This window comes from Rhinichthys klamathensis, unplaced genomic scaffold (genome assembly GCF_029890125.1).
Source record: "Rhinichthys klamathensis goyatoka isolate OS25496 unplaced genomic scaffold, OSU_Roscu_1.1 h1tg000616l_1, whole genome shotgun sequence".
NCBI classification, from domain to species: domain Eukaryota; kingdom Metazoa; phylum Chordata; class Actinopteri; order Cypriniformes; family Leuciscidae; genus Rhinichthys; species Rhinichthys klamathensis.
This window is the reverse complement of record NW_026607068.1, coordinates 448,129-473,338: the sequence shown is the minus strand read 5'-3', so window position 1 is coordinate 473,338 and position 25,210 is coordinate 448,129. Positions and strand designations below refer to the sequence as shown.

At 38.6% G+C, this 25,210-nt stretch overlaps 2 protein-coding genes across 2 annotated transcripts; both read left to right on the top strand.

Annotated features, from left to right (window-relative positions):
* Nucleotides 1–273: 273 nt before the first annotated feature.
* On the top strand, nucleotides 274–11,315 carry il2rb (interleukin 2 receptor, beta). The gene is made up of 10 exons (XM_056240856.1): nucleotides 274–302; nucleotides 2,690–2,780; nucleotides 3,571–3,682; nucleotides 4,727–4,796; nucleotides 4,897–4,984; nucleotides 8,230–8,363; nucleotides 8,530–8,752; nucleotides 8,858–8,957; nucleotides 9,420–9,504; nucleotides 10,543–11,315. Exons 2-10 carry the CDS (start codon nucleotides 2,702–2,704, stop codon nucleotides 11,248–11,250), a joined length of 1,599 nt encoding a protein of 532 aa, XP_056096831.1. The 5' UTR covers nucleotides 274–302; nucleotides 2,690–2,701; the 3' UTR covers nucleotides 11,251–11,315.
* A 5,704-nt stretch (nucleotides 11,316–17,019) lies between these two features.
* c1qtnf6a (C1q and TNF related 6a) lies at nucleotides 17,020–23,530 on the top strand. Its single transcript, XM_056240853.1, has 3 exons — nucleotides 17,020–17,106; nucleotides 20,020–20,196; nucleotides 22,959–23,530. The coding sequence occupies exons 2-3, from the start codon at nucleotides 20,028–20,030 to the stop codon at nucleotides 23,504–23,506; spliced, it is 717 nt and encodes a 238-aa protein (XP_056096828.1). The 5' UTR covers nucleotides 17,020–17,106; nucleotides 20,020–20,027; the 3' UTR covers nucleotides 23,507–23,530.
* The last annotated feature ends 1,680 nt before the right edge of the window (nucleotides 23,531–25,210 follow it).

Sequence of the window (25,210 nt, the reverse complement as noted above, 5' to 3'; positions counted from 1 at the left end):
GAGAGAGAGAGAGAGAGAGAGAGAGAGAGAGAGAGAGAGAGAGAGAGAGAGAGAGAGAGAGAGAGAGAGAGAGAGAGAGAGAGAGAGAGAGAGAGAGAGATCAGATGAGTAACAGAAAGGAAGGAGTAGAGTGATAGAGAAAGAGAGATCCTCCAGACAGATGGAGGTAAAAGGGGAGGGGCAGATAGAGCGAGAGCGGTAAAGAGAGGAGGATGAAGAGTAGGTAATCAGGTGGACAGACAGACCTCAGCATCCATGCTGCCTGTGCAGACAGCTGTTTGACAGTCAGCTGAAGGCAAAGGGTAAGTATTACACTTGCAATATTAAACGACTGCTGGGTTGAGCAATGATGTATTGTATATCAAACAACAACTGAGCTGATCTGATGTAAAAATGATGTAATTTGATGAACAGCGATTGACCCTAAAATGTATTTGAACACTTAAGCTGCAATAAAAAAATGGATGCCATTGCAGTATATACCAAAATGAGCATTTACTTCAAGCAAAACATTTCACGGGAAGAAATTTGTTAGGTTGTGCAATAGTTATACTGTTGAAAACTAAGCGTATTGTGACTTTATGTCGATGCGAATCAAGATGTGCACCTGTAAAAACGGACTTCGTTCACTAAAACTCCCCCTCGCAAAATGACACAAAAAGTGAGTAGAAAGTCAGTTCTGAGAAAAGATGTAGCATATTTTAGCAGATGCCACTTGTTTTAATATTTTGCGGTCTGATGCAATTGACATTTAGACATTTTTAACTGTGACTTTAGTGTCCAGATGCTTGGTGTCATTGTATGGGTTGATTATTAGTCACCACTCATTGGTGAATAAATTGGTAAATACTCGTTACGCATTGGTTAATAAACTTTTTTAGTTAATTTACCAATGCAAAGTACAAGTTAGTTCCTATTAAACTTCATGTTCTCGTAAGAATAACCCAAGAAGTTAGGAAGCGCTTTGTGAAACTGAGAGTGTTGAACCAGATGTTTGCAGTGATCGCTCATCAGTAGTTGAGGTTCAAACCCGTGTGCCAAATAAACTGCTATCCGAATTACTCAGCGCTCACTTTTAAATGTGTTCAAGTGAAACCGCACCGTCAGGGATTGCTGTAGAGTGTCCTGTCACTGTTTGACTTTGCTTTGACAGGCAAGGCATCTTCTGGTCTACAAGTGTGCCTTTTTACAAGAAGTCACCTTACGGTTACAGCTGAGGGTTTTTTGCTGCTGTCTGTGGGTGTCGTTTTGTAGTGTTAGTGGAAATTGCCTGTATACAGATTGACCACCCACTCACAAAGAGGGGTGCGCTGTTGACAATGGCCCACTCAGCAAAAGAGCCAAAGTTAGCTTGCGTCATATACGCGCACCTAAAGAATTTTGCAATGGAATTCAATATGCGTGCTTTGCAGTTTACCGTTTTCTTTGGGCAACATCCTGTCAGGTAAAAAGCCACAGCGATGCCATTTAAAAGTGAAAGTCTGAATTTGACAAATTAAAGCTCCTCTGGCTAACTGGCTGTTTGCATTATTGTGCACAAATGTGAAAAGAAATTGTTTAGCGTTTTATCGTTCTAGACATTTTTGAACAAAAGAAAGAAAGTCATACAAGTTTGGAAAGATGTGAGGGTGAGTAAATGAAGATTGTCATCTTTAAGCGAACTATCCTTTTAAGGTTTAAAAATTAAGCTGTGCGCATAACTATAAATCAGCTTCTTGAAGAGTGGAGTGCCAAGTAAGTGCTTCGTAAGTGATTGGACATATGATTTTAATATTTAATCATTTAGCAGATGCGTTTATCCAAAGCGACTTACAAATGAGGAGAAAAATAGAAGCAATCAAATTTGGAAGCAACCAAATAGGGCAACATTATGCAAGTGCTGTGACAAGTCCCAGTTAGTCAAGTACAGTACACGTAGCATAAAAGAATATATAGAATAGAAATAGTTAGTGCTAGTTTAACTGGTCAAGTGTTTTTGCCTTACAGATGAAATATTATTTCATTGGGTCCGACTTTGAACCCAGAACCTTTGTGTTACCATCCCAGTTCAGCGTGACTAAACTTAGTTCTCCTACCTAGGAGCAATATTGTGCATTTGTCACACTTTCAGCCACAGGTAAAAAAAAAAACAGCTTCATTTGCGGTTGCGCTCTTAGTCATATCTCCATAGCGACAGTTTGTAACCTCAGAGCAGTTTGCTTCTGAGTTATTAATTGATCACCATAGATCATATCACCAGATGTCACCATAGATATAAATATTTAGACAATAAAATAGCTACCACAGAAGCACTGCATTGATTCTGTTAACCTCATATAAATTACTTTAGGAAGCCAGATTTTGAGTTAATATGTTTATGATGAAATCATGGATGAAATGGATGAAACATTGAGTGTTGCTACTTTTGTGGTGTGTTCATTTTGAAGTGTTTGATGAGTCACAACTGAGAACTGCTTTGCAGAATGTCCAAGCTTATCGTGCAATAAAAAATGAATGGCAATGGAAGATTTTATTTTGATCTATTCTGAATACAAAAAAAAAATCAAATTGCTTCAGAAGACAGAAGGTGTCATTTTTGAGCTCGACAGTTCTGTCCCCCATACACTTTCATTGTTTAGAACATGAGTAAAATATATTTTTATACTAAAGATGTATTTAAAAAAAAAGATGTTTTATATGTGTGTTTCAGATCCAAGTAGTGATGAAGAATTACTGGTATACTCCTCTCTTCATCTTCATCATACTTTATGGAACTGGCCAATCCAATAACATACAAACAGGTACCATACAAACACAGCATTTCCCTAACATTATATTTTGGTTCCCATTTCGTTTTTTTTTATTTTTTTATTTTTTACAATCATAAAATAATGTTCTCAGAACGTTGCAGGGAGGTTTTTTGAGACAACCTTAATATAACTAACAGAATGTTCCTAAATCGTTATTTTTAGGCTTTATCTTTACAACCATAAAATAACTTTCCTTTGTTATTATTTTTAAGGGAAGGTTCTGCAAACCTAGAACAAATAATCGTTCTATATCTGTAAAGAAAGCTTTTCCAACTAAACAAATTAAAAAAGGTATGTTTCGGTAATGTTCAGAGAACATTCGGGCAGCCAAATAATGTTAGTTGGGTATATTTATGTTAATTTCTTAAAGGGATATAGTTCACCCAAAAATGTAAATTCTGTCAATAATTACTCACCTTCATGTAGTTCCAAACCTGTAAGACTTTCGTTCATCTTCGGAACACAAATTATGATATTTTTGATGAAATCTGAGAGATTTCTGTCACATGGATTACTTTCATGATGTCTTTTTCCGGGGCTTGAAAGTGGTAGTTGCGTAAGCTGTCAATGGAAGGACAGAAATCTCTCAGATTTCATCAAAAACATCTTCATTTGTGTTCTGAAGATGAGTCTTACGGGTTTGTAATGACATAAGGGCGAGTAATTAATGACAGAATTTGTATTTTTGGGTGAACTATCCCGTTAACTTTACAAGTATTGAAAGACAAAATAAATATTTACTTATTTTCTATTCACTGTCCTCTGGTTTTACCAAAAACAGAAGATCTTTCATGTGTGAGCGACTACTTGACAAAGATTTCTTGTGTGTGGCGAAGCTCTACAAATTACTCCGGCCAGCGATGTGAGCTTGTGGCAATCAAAGACGAAAAAAGGTTTGTACATTTTTGTTTCATGTCTCAGATTGGACAAATTTAAAGTGCCCCTATTATGCTATTTTAAAGTTTCCTAATGTTGAGTCTCCTACAAGTTTACATGCATCAAACGTAAAAAAAAAAAACGGTTTAATTTTCTCGTAATATACATTTGCACATCACCACATTTTCAATGATTCTCAAACGACTCGTCAGATGAATCAATCTCTCTAAATCCCTCCTTTCCACGAGCTACTCTGCTCTGATTGGCCAGACGGCTTAGTCTGTTGTGATTGGTTTACCGCGTACAGCGTGCGCGTCGAAAACAAAAACGCCCATTGCCATGCTTCCTACACCGTAAACTTAACACAGTAACGAACAATGACGTCGATTTTACCATATCAATCCGAGCGCGGGTCCTATGGTGAAACTTTGTTAGAACTAGTTCTTCAACCCGAACCTCCATAGCAAGGACGACTCGAGCAGGACGTTTCTCAGCGATACTACTCAGTTTGAGGTTACATTATGAGATGTTGCAACTGTAATTCCTCACCATCAGCATTAACAAGTCCATGTCCATCAACAAACCGATTATTTTACTTGTATTTTAACCACTGATTCTTCACATGCGCGTCATGTCAAGTGAAAAAAAAAACTGGCTTTACCTTCACATTATAGAGCACAGCTTCTTCTGGACATTATGCTATCCAGTATCCACAGGAATCAGCTGCAGGTTTGAGGTTCAAGTTTCCCCTGGTGTCTGCGGGCGCAATACGTGGGCGGGTAATATGCTAATGTTTCGTCTTGACGTCACAATGAAGCGGCTAATGACTCGTTTGAAAAACGATTCATTTCATTGACTCAGAGTCGACTCTTACTTTTGAAAGACAATAACTTTATATACGGTGCACTTTCAGATTTAAAACTTTGCAAGATGTTTTCATTCACTTAGAGCTATGTTATACACTACATGAAAGGTGATTTTCAAAAATCCATAATAGGGGCCCTTTAAAATTGATAAATAAACCTTTCTCAAATTCGAATTAAATTTGAACTTGTGTATAGATGTGAGCTGGTGCCACTGAGCAGTCAATCACATTCTACCAGAAGTTGTTTTATAACCTACGGAGAAAATGTGAGTAGAAATAGATCTCTCAATTAAGTTAAATTACAATTCACTGGAGTTGATCAGTGTGTATTGTCTTCTTACATTCCCCTCTCTCTCTCAAACACAGCACTTTTTTTTCCTTAAAAAAATCTGGTTGAGTGTAACCTGTAATGGATCTGTCAGAACTAATCTGCATTTTCACCCTGGCCGACACAGTAAGTGGATTAATTCTGCTATTAGTGATATGTTTAAAATGGCAGGTTAATGTAAAAAAAACAAAAACAAATACAGAATTAACTGCAATTAGACTGAAATTAGAGAATAGCAGGGGTAATTGTAACAGTAAAAAAAAAAAAGCCTGGAAGATGATTTTGCTATTTAAATGCGGATTTCAAACATTGTCATCACAGTACAAAATAATTATTTTGATAAGGGCGTTTCAAAAATTGGTGATGACATGGTTAAAGGGATAGTTCACCCAAATATTAAAAAGTCTGTAATCACTTACTCACCCTCACCCTCAATCATATAGGTTCCAAACCTCTATGATTTTCTTTCTTTTGCTGAGCACAAAAGATATTTTAAAGAGTGTTGGTAACCAGACAGTTGATGGGGCCCATTAACTTCCATAGTAGGAAAAAAAGTTACAAACTCTGGTTACCAATATCTTCTTTTGTGTTCAGTAGGAGAAAAAAAAAACTCATACAGGTTTGGAACAAATTGAGGGTAAGTAAATAATGACATAATTTTCATTTCTGGGTGAACTATCCCTTTAGGGGATTTTGTTTTTTGTTGTTTTAATAAAAACGTCTAGTTTACAAATGTAACCCCCGTTCCCTGAAGAAGGGAATGGAGATGTTACGTCGGACTGACGTCATGGGGTCCCGCCTGGGAGCCCAATTACCTCGAAGTGGTAACAGAACAAGCCAATGAACATTGACCAGGGAGATTTGGATGCAAAGTCACACCCACCCGGACATACGGGTATAAATAGGTACGAATTACTGACCGAAAAGGGCTGCAGGTCTTGAAGGAAATGAGTGCGGTCAGGAACACTGTCTTTAAAGACAGGATTCTAAACTCAAAATTGTACGCTACAGTCGTTGTGTTGTCCATCCGGACCAGTACATACTTGTCTTGCAGCAAAAGTCGGAATCGGCTCAAGGAGTACTGCTAGCAACTCGCAGCAGTTGATATGCCACTGCAGTCGAGGTCCTGTTCAGGAGCCCAAGGCAGCATGCCCGTTGCATACGGCACCCCAGCCCATGGTTGAGGCATCTGTTGTGACAACAACATGCCTGGACACTTGTTCTAGGGGCACTCTGGCCCATAGAAAGGCAAGGTCCAACCATGGGCTGAATGTTTGAAAAAAGTTCAGGATGCGAATGCCCCCCTCCCTCAGCGTGGCAAGGGCAGCTTCCGCAACTTTGGTAAAGACACAGGGAGACAGGGACAGCCCAAAGGGCAGGACCTTGTACTGATATGCTCGACCCTCAAACACAAAGCGAAGAAATGGTCTGTGTTGAAGTAAAATTGAGTCATGGAAGTATGTGTTCTTCAGGTAGATTGCTGCAAACCAATCCTCAGAGCAAATGCACGTGAGGATGCATTTCTGCATGAGCATCTTGAACGGGAGCTTGAAGGGCAGATTCAAGATTGGCCGTAACCCCCCACTCTTCTTGGGTACTATGAAGTACGGACTGTAAAATCCTGACTTCATCTTGGCTGGAGGGACAGGCTCTATTGCGTCCTTTGCCAGGAGGACTGCAATCTCCTCATGCAGAACAGGGGGATGTTTGCCTGCACCAAGTTAAACAGGACGCCGCTGAGCCTGGGGGGATGCCTGGCAAACTAAATCGTCTGATTGTCCGAATGAGCCAGCGGGACAGACTGGGAAGCGCTAGACAGGCTCCCAGGCTCCGTACGAGTGGCACAAAAGGGAAAACAGATGTTCCCGAGAGGGGAACTGATGGGCAAAGTCCTTGACAGTGTCTCCGAAGAGGCCGGCCTGGGAGAAGGGGGTGTCAAGGCGAACTTTGTTGGCGTCCTTCATCTCAGCCAGGTCCAACCAGAGATGACATTGTCTGGCCGAGGGTCCGCACCTTGACATTCAACGCTCGGAGGGTGAGGTCAGTTGTTGTGCTCCGCTCCAGCAACAAACCCGGCTCAGAACTACCCTCGTGCAGCAATTTGAGAGCTTTTGCCTGATGGACCTGCCGGATGGCCATGGCATGCAGGGCCGAGGCGGCCTGCCCAGCGGTGGTGTAAGCCTTAGCAGTTAGGGCTGTTGTCTTACCCTCCCTGGACGGGAGATACGGACGATTCTGTCAGGTGGCGGCACTTTGCGGGCACAACTGAACCACAATTGCACGCTCCACCTGTGGAATTTCCACGTAACGCTTGGTGGCCCCACCATTGAGTGGGAGGCAGACGAATGGCTTCAAGCAGTAAAAGGTGCCTTCCCAGTTTTCTATAGGAATAAAGGCTGTGGGCCGTGCGCTGCACCCAGGAACCAATCATCCAACCGCGAGCGCTCGGGACACGGTGGAGGGTTCCACTCAAGTCCGATGAGAGACAGTGATCATGGCCATCAGATGAAGTCAGGAAACTAACACATCCAGAAACACACGGACAGAAAGACATCTTTTAAAAAAAGATGCTGAGCGCCTGTGCTTGCTCTTTTAGGGAACTGCTCTATTAGCCGAAACGCCCAGGTGCGAATGCTGCACTGTGTGTTCAGGGAGCTGGATGCAGACACCGCTGGAAAGCACCTTCACATCGGCAGAGAGATCCTACGAGGAGCTGCAAGACAAAACAGCAATTAAAATAGCTGTATTGGAATATTTCTCCTGATAGCAATTAAAATTGCTGTTTGCTCTTTGAAGAAATTTACTGTTCTTGTTAGAAGGTGAATGGAATGAGCGATCGAATCACAACCGCCCAGCTCAGAAGCAAAACATGAATGAAGTGAGTAATGCCGGACCTATACCCATATGTCCGAGTGGGTGTGACTTTGCATGCAAATCTCACTGGCCAATGTTCATTGGCTCGTTCTGTTACCTCTTGGAGGTGATTGGGCTCCCAAGAGAGACCCCATGACGTCAATCTTTATGCTATATGTAAAATGAAATCTGTCTATTACACACACCCAAACCTTTTGTTTGTTTTTTTGCCATTCAAGCCATAATTAGAGGGTTCAGACACTGCAACCCCACAATAATCCACACCCCGATTGCTATGAGATGGGGCTGAGGATGTTGCTTTTTTGTTTACATTTACGTTTATGCATTTGTGACTCATCACATTCAAAGTATACATTTGATTAGTTCCTGGATTCCTTGAGAACAATTGAACCCATGATGACTTTGGTGTTACTAGCAACATACTCTACATGTTTATCAATGTAACTGTTCTCTTGTTGGGTTTTATGTATTTGTTTGTTTGTTTGTTTGAATGACAGTTAAGACGCAACCACCAGATAAACCCACTGTAAGCAGGGATAACATAACTTGGAGTAAAGGCAGTAACTTTCCACAAGACATAAAGGAGTATGAATTCCAGTTGCAGTTTAAAGCCACACATACAAGCTGGGAGGTAAGCAAACATTTGTGTTTGATTCAACATTTACCCTAATGTCTTATTAAAATAAAATGGCACTCATTTTGACACATCCAAGTCAATTACAAAATTATTTTGAGTGTTGTTGTTTTTTTTTTATTATTTTTGTGTGTGTTTTTTATGTGCATATATGATTTTACAGATGGCAAGACATTGGAATATCTCTCATGAAAGTTACGTGCTGCTGAACCATCATTTCCTGACTGTAGGAGAAGAGTACCAGGCCAGGGTGCGTGTGAAGCCTGTTGAACCCATAAATAGTGGTTACTTTCAGGGGGAATGGAGCCACTGGAGTCCTGCTGTGTCCTGGAGGTCTGAGATTGGAAAGCCATTAGTGAAACCAGGGGATGAAGAATCATCCCAAGGTGGGGCCTCTTGCCAGCCTAGTAATATTTTATAGTAATATTTGTTTGTGAGCTAAGATCATCATATATTTTATGACAGCAGTTTTCATCTTTTTTCTCCATCAGTGCCTGATGATATGCGTGTAGTTCTGATCATTGGCTTCCATGTCTTGCTTGTTCTCTCTGGTCTTTCTTTGGTCATCTATAAGATAAAGAAAAGCAACCGGTGAGTATTAGATGTGTATGTGTTTTATTTAGTAACCCATCCTCATCGACTTTTTCTTGCCCCTTCTCTTTTATTTTATTTTGTACATTTTTTTATTATTTTTTTATTTATTCAGTTATGTATTTTCAACAAATGATCCAAAGTTTGTAACAGTGTATAAGTAGATAATATGTAGAAAATAAAGTATTAATATTTAGTTTGACCTCCTGGAGTGGACGAATATTTTGTGAAGGGTAAAGCCTTGTTATTGACCCTTTGTTAGAAAAGAGCAAATATTTGACCTCATTTTTAAGACGTTTCAAGGCCTAGTTTTTTTACCCTATCTGTGGAAAGTGCTATGTAGGCGTCTGTGTGTATGTTTCTACCTACAGTATTTCCGTGTAAGTATGTAACCGTTGGTCTTTGTACCTGATATTTGTGTTCGTTTGTGCATCTGTATCAAGAATTATTATTTCTTTGCAGGTTATTAAAACCAAACCATCAACATGTTCCAGACCCATCCAGATATTTCCAGCCTCTTCACACCGTTCACGGTGGAAACTTCCAAGTGAGTTCTGCTGTATCTCCTGCATTTGTACTATGCTATTCACAACTAGTTTCCAGCTACACTACCGTTCAAACGTTACCGGGGTTGGTAAGATGTTTAATGTTTTTAAAAGAAGTCTCAAGGCTGCATTTGATTGATCAAAAATATGGCAAAAACAGTAGTATTGTGAAATATTATTACAATATATATATATATATATATATATATATATATATATATATATATATATATATACATATATATATACATGTGGTCAGAATTATTGGCACCCCTGATAAATATGCTCAAAGATAGCTGTAAAAAATATTTACCAGGGGTGCCAATAATTCTGACCACAACTGTATATATATGTGTGTGTGTGTGTGTGTGTGTGTGTGTGTGTGTGTGTGTGTGTGTGTGTGTGTGCGTATATTTTCATTTTGGTCTCATTCTCATCTTATATATTTTAAAGTGTAATTAATTCCTGGGGTGATTGATACGCCAGTCTTCAGTGTCACATGATCCTTCAGAAATCATTCTAATATGATGATTTGATGCTCAAGAAACATCTATCAGTGTTGAAAACAGTTGTGCTACTTAATATTTTTGTGGAAACATAATTGTTTCAGGATTCTTTGATGAATAGAAAGTTCAAAAGAGCAGCATTTATTTGAAATATAAATATTTTGTAACATTATACATGTCTGAACTGTCACTTTTGTTTGATTTAATGCAACCTTGCTGAATCAAACTTACTCACGGTGATATTACTGTTTTTACCAGTATTGTGGCAATTCCCTCTTTTCACTTTCTTTGTTGTGAATTCACACCAACGCAGTTGAGCATGCAGAAATGTATGAGAGTATCAACAACATTATCAGGTTCACACATTTTTCTTCCAATGTAAAATCTTAGCAGTACAAACTCTCACACACACCCAAGTTTACAGATGTGGCCTAGACCTGCATTTCTTGCAAATGCTTACTCATATCTTCCTTCAGCAAGCCAGAAAAACAAACCACACACTGACCACATGCATTTCCTCTTTCCTGTCCACAGAATTGGCTGGGCTGTCAAAATTCAGACGGGCCATTTCTTACCCCTCAGTCATGTGACGATATCTTACCTGTAGAAATCTCTGATATTTGGGACCTGTCCTTGTTGGATCCGGACGCTCAGATGTCTACTGCTGCGCTTGTTCACTCCAATCAGATGGACTCTGGACTTGAAAACAGCGGCACCAGCCATGCTTCATCATCTGGTTTCTCTAACATGGGCTACTTCTATAGCAAATCGCTTTCGGGCTCTCTTTACCTCGAATCCTGCCCCGTGTACTTCACCTATCACCCTGAGGAAGGCACAAGCTCCGCCCTCTCGTCGCCTGGGTCTTCATATGACTGTTTGCAAACCCCAAGTTACCAGATGGAACAGCCGATGAGCCCTGATTCAGGGTTCGACATACCTGGAGAGCAGAATTGTGAGGAAGACCAAGATGATGAAGACCAAGATGCCGAGGTGGAAGGACATGCGCTGGTTTCTTTCATTATGTCACTGCAAGGTTCCCTCGGTGCTGTTCGCCCAGCAGAGAATTTCGCTCCGGTGCCCATCATCACACCGTGGCCTGAACCTGTGAGAGCACCCAGCTGTAGTTCCACCTCTGAGCATGCAGAGGGCGCTGTGGTCAGACCCTCCTCCCTGATTGAGCCCTGCGGGAGTGGATATTTGACCCTGAAGGAGATGCAGAAATACAGCAACAAATCCATCTAAGCGCAGGTGCAGTCCATCTCTGTCTGTATAGGGGACACTGGTGCCTCTGGGTAGGTTCATTTTTGAAAGTCTCTCACCCTCTCTCTCTCACTCAGATGATTTAAATTATCAAGCAGCCAATAAGTAATGGCCTAAAATCTTCATATCCACACCCTAGCAACCAGTTACAGCACCCTAGCAACCACCAGAACACCTTAGCAACCACCCAGAACCCCCTAGCAATGCCATAGCAACCACCTAAAATACCCTAGCAACTGCCTAACAACCACTCAGAATACCCTAGCAACCGCCTAACAACACTATAGGAACCACCCAGAACACCCAAGAAACTGCCTTGCAATGCCCTAGCAACCACTCAGAATACCCTAGCAACAACATAGCAACCACCCAGAATACCCTTGCAACCACCTAGCAACACCCTAGTTACCACCAAGATGCGCCTAGCAACATGCTAGCATCATGCTAACAACACACCAATCATGTTAGCAACATGCTAATTTTGTTAGCATCTTGCTAAAAACTAGCTAACTCCTCCCGCACTGTTTCTCGTAGACCCATGAATGAGGTGTCAAATCGACCGGTTTATTGAGGAGAGGTGTGCTATATCTTTTCTAAGTGATCGGGTGTGTGATGTTCGTCCGGCGGGCGAAAAATCTGCTGAAAAAAGTCCCATAGACTTAACGGCACAAAATTTTTGAGATCATGTCTTTTGACCAGAAGGTCAGAGACTTGGGGTTGGGCTCTTTTGACTCATCCTATCAATCAGCCAATAAGTAGTGACATAATAACTTCATAGCCACGCCCTAGCAACCACTTAGGCCACCCTAGCAAGCATTAAACAACATTTACATATTTCAGCTCCAGAAAGTAGTAGAAATATGGAGTTCGGCTTTTTTGACTCATACAGTTTATGAGATGATATTTAAAGACTAGTTGACAGTCTAAGCACACCATAGTAACCATATAAAGTACCCAAGTAACCGTAAGCAAGCACCACTTCAGGAAATGTACATTCTATGGATTAAATTGCACAGATTAATTGTTTACCACAAGACTGGTAATGTGCGTTAACACTGTAAATAGGGTTACTTTTTATTTCATGACACCTTTAAGAGCCATTGCTAGAGAAAAACCCACACGTTTATGAAATTGGACTTTTGACTCAAAACCTCATAGTTACTAGCCCTTGTGACCCCCTCCATTGTGACAACCTGCCCCGGTCTCCCCTACATAGTTTATTTGCATAACTCTGCAAATTTTATACTTTACTATATTCCATTTGAATGAATTAAACAGTCACAAATAGTTCAAAGATCCTCAACAGCTGCATTATAACAGCTTAGATACGTTTGTACAGCGACATCTAGCTAGATTTAAAGGCATGTTCTGGGTTAAATAATTGAATGTCAGTGCCACTGCAATCGATATAGACACATTTACAGCTCAAAAAACAGGTTTTTTTGCTAGCTTTACATTTCAGTTTTCATGCCCTCTGGAATGTCTTGCCCCATAGACTTTCATTGTAAATGCATTACAGGGGAAAAAGCTATTCTGTTTTTACAAACTGAGGGATACATTAAAATATTTGTCCATGGTAATTGGCAGAATGCCAGAGATGCTGATTGAGCTTAACGTTCTGAACCCAAAACATTTTCTTTTACAAATGTGTTTAAATGTGTCTTAAAGGGATAGTTTACACAAAAATGAAAATTCCGTAAACATTTATAGAAAATAAAAAAAATAAAAAAAAGGAAGATTCAATGGGGACTAGAAACTGTTTGGTTACCCACATTCTTCAAAATATCATCTTTTGTGTTTAGCATTAGAAAGAACTTTATGCAGGTTTAGAACAACTTGAGGGGGAGTGGATGACAGAATTAAAAAAAATTGGGTGAACTGTCCCTTTAAGAGTCTGCTTTATTCATTTAGTAAGATTTTATTTAGCAGATGTTAATTTGAATATAGCTTTTATAACTTTAACTGTTAAAAGGTTAGTGATGACAATTACCTTTATGTTGCTAACATTTCATATTTTCATGCACTGATTTACTTGTTCAAGTCTCCAAAAGTTTCCACATTTTAAATATTCAAGTTCGAGTGCAAAGCATTTGCTTGATTTTTAGCTGCTATTTACTGTTATTTCATGTTTAATGCCACGGAATGCTACGAACATGGTATAAATGCTGCTTTTCAAATGTGAATTTTTAGAAATTCAGGGTGTCATTTTGAAGTATGCAGAAGCGTAAAGGCTTTTCAAGGTAAAAATCTCTCGAGATATTACAACACTCATTTATACTGCTATCTGTACATTTTCTAACAGAACTTTTTTAAGGACTTTTGTGGTATTATTTGAGCATTTCTGGATTGTACCTTTTAGAAATCGCAAGAATAAGCCATTTTATTTCATTAATTTTTTTTTATGAAATATGCTTTTTTATCTTAACAAAGAATGCACTTGTTTGATACTTATTTTATGTTTCTTACATTTTTTTACTTTGTTTATTATAAGTCATAGTTCTTACTTATATGTTATTGTTGAGACTGCAATAAAATCCCCCAAAAATATAATGCTGTAAGTGTCATGTTTACAAAAAAGCTTGTGTGTGTGTGTGTGTGTGTGTGTGTGTGTGTGTGTGTGTGTGTGTGTGTGTGTGTGTGTGTGTGTGTGTGTGTGTGTGTGTGAGAGAGAAGTTATTGCAGGTACTATGTGGTCTGACATTTATAAGTGCCAGCCCGTTTCCGTTCACAGCTTTGGCTTGTGTAACCAGTCAAAGTCAAGCTTAAATGTGTGGCCTGGAAAATGAACTCAGTGAACCATAACGAAATAGTCTTCGGAGAGAAGGTGGAGAAATAACACGCTTTTTAACTTACGTGACTTACCTTTTTGAGTGCGTTGTGTTTGATGATCCCTGTCATACAGCGTGGCATTCAGTCAGGTGCTCCTGACTGGATTTGACCGTCTGTGACTGTGAGGAAATTGGGTCTAACGGTTGATCTCTCCACTGGATGGCAGTAGTGAGCTCATGACTGAGGTATCAGCGAGGAGGAGACAGACTGCTTATAAGTGTATGAACTAGTGGGATCAAAACATACAATATAGCAGTTATCCCACCTTTCATACATAACCGTCGTTCAAAAGTTTGGGATCAGTAAGATTTTTGTTTTTTTTTTTTTAAATAATGAAAGAATTTCATACTTTTATTAGCAATGCCAGACCATTTGAGTGTTTGGAACCAGCGATGATGTGTTTTGTGGGCGGAGCCTACCGGGTGCCAGAAAATTACAGTTTCAAGGTAGGGTAGGCAATTTTTATAAACACTTTTAGTTATACTGATTAAAAAACTCTCTTCACATCCTGATAGCAATCAATAATAGGAGTGGTCTAAATATTAAAACATGTATTTTGTGGAAGTCTCAGGACCAGAAAATATTCGTCCAGTAATGCAATGATACGATGCCCTATATCTGCCTGTCAACGTATGTATTTCCATACCTGATGACATCACACATCATCAGCACATTGTAGACACAGTCACCATGCGCCGTAAACAAACAGCTGCAGTCATATTTTACTGTTCCTCCTGAACCAAAACAACAACCTTATGCTGTGTTAACGCAATGTCGTAACCATTAAGAGATGGCAACCAGTGACGTTCTACCGGGAGCTGTTCACGGCCTCAGACTTGGATTTATGCGTTTCTATGAACGCCATCATGCCGAAATTAATCTGCAGCAGCCAGGTGGTAAGTAAGAGCTCTTTAAGTTGTTTACGATCATTATTATCGTAATGTTATGTGCTTTGAGATATGAGGTAATTTAACGTCGTCTCTCGTGACGCTTTGCAGACTCTGCTCTTGCTGTGTGTTCATGTGTTTTGAAGGAGGTGTGGCTTTGGAGACGCTCTGAAGGGACGGTGGGATCTTATGCTTTCAAAGCTAGCTTGCTACTGCTAGGCGTTCCGAAATTGCCTATCCTACATTTGACTGTAGCAGTTTATGGAAGCCACGGAATAAATAAAAAAAGGGGGTAATTTCAAGTGTAAATCTCACAATTCTGACTTTTTCCCTCGCGACTCCGAGTTTATTATATCAGATATTCTGACTTTTTTCCTCAGAATGAACATTTTCCCTAATATCTTTTTTTGTGTTCCACACAGAAGAAAGAAACAGAAGATTGAAATGACATCGCAATTGCTGAGTAAATGGTGAATGATCATTTTAGAGTGAATTATTCCTTTAATTTATGTTATATCCAAACACTCCAGAGAGTATAAACCCAAAAAGAAAAGCTTCATAATGATGTTTTTCACAGATCCTGATGTTAACGGAGAATAATTATGCGTGCAAAGCCACAGAGGACAATGTTGGACAACATTATTGAAAGGAAAATGAGGAAGCATATGGAGAGGAATGCAGTAGAGGACAAAATCAGCCTGTTGTCAATCAGAGGTCAATGACAGACCTTAATTTTCTTTCCATATGGAGAGAACGAGATGATTACTATTGCATAAGTAACAGGAATTTAACCAGTGACCCAGACATACTAATGCTAAACAGATGAGTATGTGTATTCTAAGGGTGTGTGTTACATTTAATATTCACAGAACCTCAAATGTCCTTCTTTTGTTACTCTAGATTTTTTTTTATGGTCCATTGCTGACACGTAAAGCCTGCCGTATTGGCTATCATTTGTGAGCACTATTGTTAAAGTTGACGGTTACTCCAACTACTTATTCTCTTATTATTTCTAATTACCTTGGAATACCCCATTATTCCAAATGAACGTAAATAACCCACATTCCTACTTCTGGAAGCAGCAAAGCATTTATGATATGTTATATCTGTTATATTGTAAATGCTGCTTGCATCTCAGCAAAGCATTGTATCTTCAGATGAGTGCATGTCGGTTGAGAGCTTTGTGGGATGCATCAGCATAATTAGGGAACAATTCACATTTGAATTTTTTTTATTATTAGAAAAATAATACAAGTGTCTTTTAGGAGTATAGGGGATCTATAGTAGGCTAATTCTTTTATATATAAGGTATAAAAATATGTATATTTTAGGTATAGAATAAAGTATATTCTCATTTAGATAAGTAAACATGTGTGCGGGTCAGGTTTTGTCTAAATTGTGGGATGATTGAATGCGGAAAACAGCTGAAAATGTAGGTAAGGTTTATGTAATTTGGTTTAAGAATACAATGTAGAAAATACCATTAGCTCAGTATAAAACCAATACAAATCAGAGGAAAGATCCCACCATGATAGAAAAACTAATGTGTTTCCACAGAAGTGCATGGTGAACTAGCAAGTTGTGAAATTGTTCTGGGAGATGAACATGGGCCTCTAAAGACCAAAATCTTGGCTATTCGTGTAACAAGCTGCATCCTGCAAATGCTATACAGGCCACATTGAGTTTCTGAGCGAGTTCACTTGTGTTTGTGTGTGTGCTGCTTATAAATGTTTATGTTTCTAAATGTTCACATGGTTTACTTTGTTCTAATAAACAGGGAAACTTCTGAAAGAAACAGACAAAAACTGATCTTTCTGAAAACCGTTTGTTTGGACATAGATTTACCTTTCATGGAGAAGTTTGACCGACACTTTATATTAGAGAAAGGGAGAAAACGAAGAAGAGTAAAATAAATAGGAAAGTCTGTCTCAGCCAGGAGGTTCTTTGAGTTTATGTTCAGGAATGGGATGGAAGAAAGGCACTGGGGGTGAATTAGAAAGCAAGAAAGGGTGGGAGAGAGAAAGAGGGAGGGAGAAATGATCTGACTGAGGATTTTTCCCTTTTCTTTTTCTCTTCTCGGCGCACTGACCCAACGGCAGCAGCAAACACATCACAAAGTACTGTAAGTTTTGCTTACACACACACACACACACACATGCACATTCAATCACACCAGAAATGCACTGCTTTAGTTCATTTAGGCTTTTTATAAAGGAAAATTTGTTTAGGGCAATTTTTGTAAGCAAACTGTGCAGCCTCATTAAGGTGATCTGTAAGTTACAGTGCTCAGAAAGTTTTTGCGAGCTAGTTAACATCTTTCCAGCAGATGGACAGCTGCCGAGACAGGGAGCATGTGGAAAGCGTTCATGCTCTGCCGGCTGAAATCCGCCTGCTGTTTTACAGTATAGGCTACAGTAATACTGGAAGACAGACTTGATGTATTTTGTTTTAGAACGTTTTAATAAAGGATTTACTTAAATTGCTGCAGCTATTAAAAACATTTTAATTTTACTTGATATACTGTCTTATTGAATGGACGATGGAACATTTACCTGAATTTTAGCTTTATTTAAAAGGCCTACACTATATATATTTTTAATAATGAGCCAATACATCATGAATTCTTTCAAAAGGTGTTTTTGTCTGACCCTGATTCACTATGGTAAGTGTTTATTTAGACAAGGCGGGATTTTCGTGGTAAATTGTGTAGCCTACATAGCCTACGTCACTCGCTCGCGTGTCTCGTCATAATCCGTAAATAGAGAAACGTTGCTCCAGCTATTGACGCGTGTATGGCTTGGGAGTGGAAATAATTTGAGCCTCAGATGTTGTAAAGGCGGAGATTTTTTATTACTCAACAGGTGAGTAAGGTATTTTGTTGAACAGATAAATTGCCAAATGTAGCTCTAACAGTTCATTGTAAAGCATTGTCTATTGTGAAGGGTCATTTCATTATGGTTGTTGTAGTAGCTGTAACGTTACTGGGATTTATTTGCAAAGTACTACCGTGTCTATTTATGGGTAAAAGCTACAGTAATGTCTTCAGCTTGTCAGCTTGAGATGGTTTCCATCTAAACTGGTTATATCTAATGAATGTTTAATCAACAGATAACCGCATTCATCCGCGCAGTCACGTAGCCGAAGCACAACCAAAACAATGTTCTTCCGCAATATGCACGAAGTTTTGTTTTTAACCGCTAGAAGGCCAAAAGTTAGCGTACATTTATTGTAATAGTGTATTTTTATTATATTTAATGTGTATTAATTTCATTGTATTTATTTTTACAAAAATAATCTGTGTTTGAAAACCTTTGGATTAGAATGTGATGTGTTGTCATTTGTTTGTTTATCAATTAGTCAAGGACTGATTATGTTTTGTATGAATTTGAGTCATGGTTGATCCCATAATTATTCAATACAAGTCAATGTATTTCTGTCGCCTGCACTTTTGCAATGGAAATTAGCATGAAAGTTTTATGACTAACCCTTTTAATTTTGACTTTTAGCGAGTTGAGTTGAGACGTTTCATGCTAGCATTACCAAAAGCTTTAATTTTCTTATGGGTCTCATGTCAGACTCAACAGCCTGTTAGTCTGACGTAATACAGAGCCTGCCTTCAGATCATAAAAAATGCTCTCACTCAAAATAAAGCTCACCACAAAGAAGAGCATGATACTATATTGCAGATCCTCCCAGCTGTGCTGCTGCTTTCCAAGTGAGATCCAAAAGTCAAACACACTTATTGGTCTCTTCACTCAGGAACCTGGAAACACAGATTTGGTGCTGACATGTTCACCATGTGCATCTGAATGATCCTTTATGGCTTGGTGAACATGACCGAATGCATTTATTAGTGGAGTTGAGCTTCTGTTTCAAACGTACACTTCCGTTCATAGGTTTGGGGTCTGTAAAAGTTTTTATTGTTTTTGAAAGAAGTCTTTTATTGCTCACCAAGGCTGCATTTATTTGATCAATAATAATAATAATAGTGTTTTGTTTGCATATATTTTAAATGTAATTTATTCCTGTGATGTCAAAGCTGAATTTTCAGCATCATTACTCCAGTCTTAAGTGTCACATGATCCTTCAGAAACATTATATTATGCTGATTTGCTGCTCAGGAACATTGTATTCTTATTATAAATGTTGAAAACAGAAGAAAAAAAAATTAACAATCATTTTCCATTTTGCCTTCTTGAATGATGTTGGTTTATATATATATTTGCTGGTCAACCCCCGTCTTTCACCGACAAGGAATGTGATTTTTAGGCTTTTCATCTTGATTATATGATGTTTTATATAATCCACTGATTTATATTCCCCTTTTTTTGACCAAGAAGCTGCTCACTTAGACAGGAAGAGATGTTTGACCTACATGCAGGCTAAAGCATCCAGCCAGGTTTTTTTTTTTTCTTCTTTTTTTTCTTTTTGCTACTTTGGGCCAGTTAATCTGAAGTACATTATACCATAATCATTGACAGCATGGCAAAAGTTCATTTGAATAATTGCACAGCAGTCTCCATCTGATTGGCGCTATATGATTCAATGGAAATTCAACACAACCACAGTGTTTACACTCTTCAGGGCATTCAGCCTATGATTAGTATCAGTACAGAAAGTATTTTAACATCATACATTCTTAGCAGACATGAATTTGGAAGCGTTTTAACATTTTATCTCATGAGAATTAGCAGATGAACTTCGGCAGATTTGAGCTGGATTCTGTCTGTGGGGAAAAAGACAGGCAGACAGACTGAACTCTGTTAGTTTAGCTGTAGTAATGTGTGCAGGTTGGACTCGGAACAACAGAAACATTAATCTGTTTCCTGAAGGGGCCTACATTTGTCAGGCTGCATTCCACTCAGCACTACCCAGAAGCCCCTCTCTTTCTATTTATCAGGATTACACTAATCCAGTCTACCTTAACGATCCCACTAATAAATACACAGTCTCACATTAGCGAAATAACAACAGTGTGTGGAACGTTATTATAGGGAGTGACTCTTTTAAGTGCGTATTTGTTCTCTTTTCTCAGGTCGCACCATGTTTGGGTTCCTCCTGCTTGCCTGTCTGTCTCCACATCTGGTAGTCTGCGTACCTCAACCGCCCTGCCGTCGATGCTGCGACCACCTCCCACGACTAGATGACGCCGCAACCTTAAGAGAAAGCGTGCCTGAGGTCCGCACATACATCAACATGACCATTCTCAAAGGTACCCGAAAGTCTTCAAAAAGTGCTTTTAGCTCGAGACAAAGTGCGATGTTTCAGAGTCAAATAGCATCAGCAGAAACTATAGCTAGGGAGAACTTTGAAAATCTCACTGTACACTCTTAGAACAAAGGTTCAATGGGGTTCTATTTGGAACCCGTAGATTCTTGACTTAAAGAACTCTTTTATGCCTAAATGTCTTAAATGATTGCATAATACTTTAATCTTTAACAGGTTATTCATTTTTTTCTGATAATAAAGTATATTTACAAGCTGTTTCGTTCATAAAATTTCATTTAAAACAAATTTAATTTAACCATCTAAATGGTAAAACTAAATCCATATAACCATCCCATGATGAGAACCCCTAAAAGGTTCTATGAAGCGCCTGATAGAATCATTTAAGGTTCTATATAGAACCTTTTCTTCTAGGAGTGTATAGCTGAATTTTGACCCCAGTGATCCTTGTTGGATTTCAGTTTTCCCTGTTTCCCAATCTTTTGCTTGTCTTTTGTCTGGCACAAGCATTTTGGGTTATTGGAACTGAACTGCAAACTGAACATAACTGTAATTCAACTGGGAAATAAGGTGTTTATTGAGCTGAATGGTGGAATATGTGTTTTTAGCTGCTTTCTTCCCCTCAGTGAGCCTCAGTTAACCTCTCTTGGCTCAGAAATATCTGTTCTGCTGGAGGACCTCTTGGTGGACAGGAAGTGACAAAGCTGGCAGGAAAGGTGCTGATGTGGCGAGAACTGTTACGAGAGAGTTGTTTTATGTGTCTGTGCACGCACATATGTGTATGTGTTTGTTGCATGTATGGAAATGAAGCCTGCAGGAAAATGTGGTTTGTGGAAATTTTGAGTACGACAAAGATGGACAAAAGAAAAGAAACTGAGCCCAAGTTAAGTGCGTTTTTTTTTTTTTTTTGAGATTCTGAGGACTTATTTTAGTCTGCCAGAAATTGCGCTTGTGCCTTTTCGGCTTTCAACATTGGTATAGGAACACTTTATAATTAGGTTCAACTAATTTACATTAGTTAATGCATTAAAGGCAAGGCAAGGCAAGTTTATTTATATAGCACATTTCATACACTATGGGAATTCAAAGTGCTTTAAAATAAAAATAATCATAAAATAAAAGCAAGGAAAATTAAAACGGTTATAAAAGAATTTAAAAGAGATATATGATACAGTTATAAAATTAATTAAAAGAGTAAAAAGATGATACATAGATAAACTACTCATTAGGCAAAACACCGATGTATCATATTTTTCACAACTCACAGTTTTACTCTGAGATTTTCCCATGGAGAATACACTGTGTACTCAAAGATTACACTTTATACACTGTATAAAGGGATAGTTCACCCAAATCATTTTTATAATTTACTCACCCTCAAGTTGTTTCAAAACATGTATGAGTTTCTTTCTTCTGTTGAACACAAAATAATATATTTTGAAGAATGTTGGTAACCAGACAGTTGATGTGGCCCATTGACTTTCATAGTATTTTATTCCTACTAAGGAAGTCAATGGCTACGTCAACTTTTTGGTTACCAACATTCTTCAAAATATCTTCTTTTGTTGTTCAACAGAAGAAAGAAACCCATTCATGTTTTGAAACAACTTGAGGGTGAGTAAATGATAACAATTTACATTTTTGGGTGAACTATCCCTTTAAGTATCCTGCAACAACCAATTGTGAAAGAAGAACTTAACGATTTTGTTTGAATTAGGAAAAATTGCCTTGATCTATGGTCGGTTTTCAGGTCTAATACTGTCATGGCAGAGCAAAGGTTTGAAGAGAATCTTGCTGAGCAAGTTATTTAACCCTGTAAAGCCTGAAAAATAAAAATCTAATTTCTAAATGGAACACTTTATTGAATCATTAAAAAAACAAATGTTTAAACAAAGTTTTCATGTGTTTTTTTTTAAAGTATCATATTTGCTACATCAGACTTTTATGGTTATAGTATGATATAGGAGAATATGGAGCTCATACTCGAGGTGGGGGGGAAAAAAGACCTAGATTTTATTCAAAAGACCAAACTGAGCAAAAATATGTCATTTGCTGCAGATGTTGTTATTTATATGAAAACAAAAGTCAGATGAAATCTTAATATGAAGCTTTTAATGTGAGATCTGTTTAACAGTATAAGAGACTACTATATATATGTATATATATATATCAGATTTCACTCAATATCTCTCAGTATTATATCTTAGAAAGATGATCATTAAATGCTTAATTTTATGACAAAGCTCTGTAGTTTTTACTGTGGGGGAAAAACATGTAATGCAATGAAATACAATGATGATTGAGAAATGGACAAATAAACGTTCCTCAAAAGCCTGATGAATCATATTTGAAACTCACATTTTAATATGATTTTTCAAAAAAAAAAAAAAAGATGTATGAATAGTTAAGTAAACCTAAGTTGTAAGTCTAGTAAGTGTTCGTTTTGAAATATTACTCGTATAACGTTTAATTTATAAAAGTTCACTGAAAAAAGACACGTGTCACGATCTGAAGGGGGATGTTTTTAGAATTATACTAAAAGGCATTTTACTTGCTAAAAAATATATTGGCATTGATTGTGTATATGTTGATAATTTAGAGGCCTTTAGAAATTAGTGTATCAAATATACAGGCTTTATAAGGTTAAAAACTGTAAAAATGTTTATAATGTTAACCTGAATTATAGCCTAATACTTGATTTAGTTTCCTTTAGGCTTCTAGCTCTTTTTCCTTCTGCATCTTTTCAAGGTGACAAGGGTGACCGTGGAGAAAGGGGCACTCCTGGGAAGCCTGGGATTGAGGGTTCCCCGGGACCACGAGGGTCTGAAGGCCTTCAAGGAGATAAGGGACAAGCCGGAGCCCCAGGTGACGCCTGCAAGTCTCAGCACTCTGCTTTCTCAGTCGGCCGACGGAAGTCCCTTCACAGCGTTGACAACTACCAGGCCCTGATCTTTGACACCATCTTCGTCAACACCCCCGAACACTTTGACATGTTTGCTGGGAAGTACCGTTGCCACATACCGGGAATCTACTTCTTCAATGTGAACATCCACACGTGGAACTTCAAGGAGACGTACCTGCACATCATGCAGAACGACAGCGAGAGGGCCATCGTTTACGCTCAGCCCAGCGACCGCTCCATCATGCAGAGCCAGAGCGTCATGCTGCGTCTACAGGAGGGCGACGAGGTCTGGGCCCGTCTTTACAAGCGGGAGCGTGAGAACGCCATCTACAGCGACGACGTGGACATTTACATCACCTTTAACGGATACCTCATCAAGCCTGAGACTGAGTGATACCAGAAACGACGGCAGGAAGGACAAGATGTTTGGAAATGGGCCAAAATGCTTGAGCGGTGAAAAGCATCCAAACATTTCATTTTAGATTTCTGCAGTTTAAACGAAACCCCCCAAATGCAGTGCAGAGAAATTTTATTTTCATACTTCCACATAAGTCTTGTATGAAGAAAACCAGTAACTGTGTCCAAAATGAAGTCCGACGATTCTCAACTGGTGGATCACGACCCAAAAATGGGCCGCGGGTCTGTTCTGATGGAATAACAATGCTAAATACAAAATGAAAAATGCAACTGATCATGTAAACACCTGTATCTAAAAAAGGAGGAGAAAACACTTCCCATATCTTTTGCTGTTGACGTCAAAAGCTGTGCGTCCAAACTATACAGTATCTATACAAAATACAGTAAGTTGGTGTTATTTTAATTTCATGGTAAAAGCTTGTCAAATTAGACGGATGCCCACATGGGCAGGTTGTGCAAAGTTATCTTCAAAAACAAATGTATGCAAAGCAAAGAACGTATGCTACATCAGATATGGGGTTTGGTGCCAACCACATGTTTTGAATTATTGTCTGTCAAGAGCATAAAACCAGATTCATGGTAATATTAATACAAATGTTAGATTTTAGGGACAGTTCTGTTAACTACTGGATAATAAACAGTTGAAATCTGAAGCAAAACCAGTTGAGGACCACTGATGTATAGCCCAGATAGGTCTGTGTTTAGACCTTTTCAAATCAGGCAGGGTCTTCCTAAGATTTATCAGCAGCGTCTGGGAAATGGAAACTGGTTTATGTTAGTTGTGAAAGGATGTTTATATGGTGTGACTGACTATTTGATCCTGCTGCTGGTCTTTCTGACCTTTAACAGACATTAACAGGCAACTGGAGTCGTAACAGAACAAGTTCATCACATTGAAGCATGAGGTTGCTGTAGGATGTTCTGGGTGGATTGCTGTGTGGTTGCTAGGGTTTGGTAGATGGTTGTCTAATATACACTACTGTTCAAAAGCTTGAGGTTGGGTTTTTTTTAGATCTTTTTATGAAAGAAGTCTCTTGTTCTCAAAAATGGTCATATTATGAAATATTATTGCAATTTCAAATGACTGTTTTCTAATATATTTTAAACTGGAATTTATTCCTATGATCAAAGCTGTATTTTCAGCATCATTACTCCAGTCTTCATTGTCACATGATCTTTCAGAAATCATTCTAATATGCTAAACCTAACCGTAACCAATGTAGTTACCTTATATTACTTTCTTAGGCATGTACTGTAAAATAAAGTGCAACCAAACAAAAATCTTACTGAGCCCAGACTTTTGAACGGTAGTGTATTTCAAGAAACCGCCATAAAAAACAAGTAATTTGCCAGTTTTTAATGGGCAGAGAGCCCTGAGAAAGTCAGATTTGAGTGTGTGTGTGTGTGTGTGTGTGTGTGTGTGTGTTGGTGTCTGGCTCTGTTTATTGGAAGGAGGGGGGCTTTTAGTTGACGTTAAACAGGATGTATGTGGTTTTCCTAGTTCAGTAGCAATAATCCACTTGAGAGAGACTCAGATGATAGAAATATAGAGAGGGAGAGCAAGATTAAATGTTCTGAAACCACAAGTTAAAGATCTCTACCCAACACATGACTTAAAAGAGTCTTCAATACAAGCTGGTTGTTAGTTTAGTATCTTAATCCGGCTTCAGTCTGGACTACA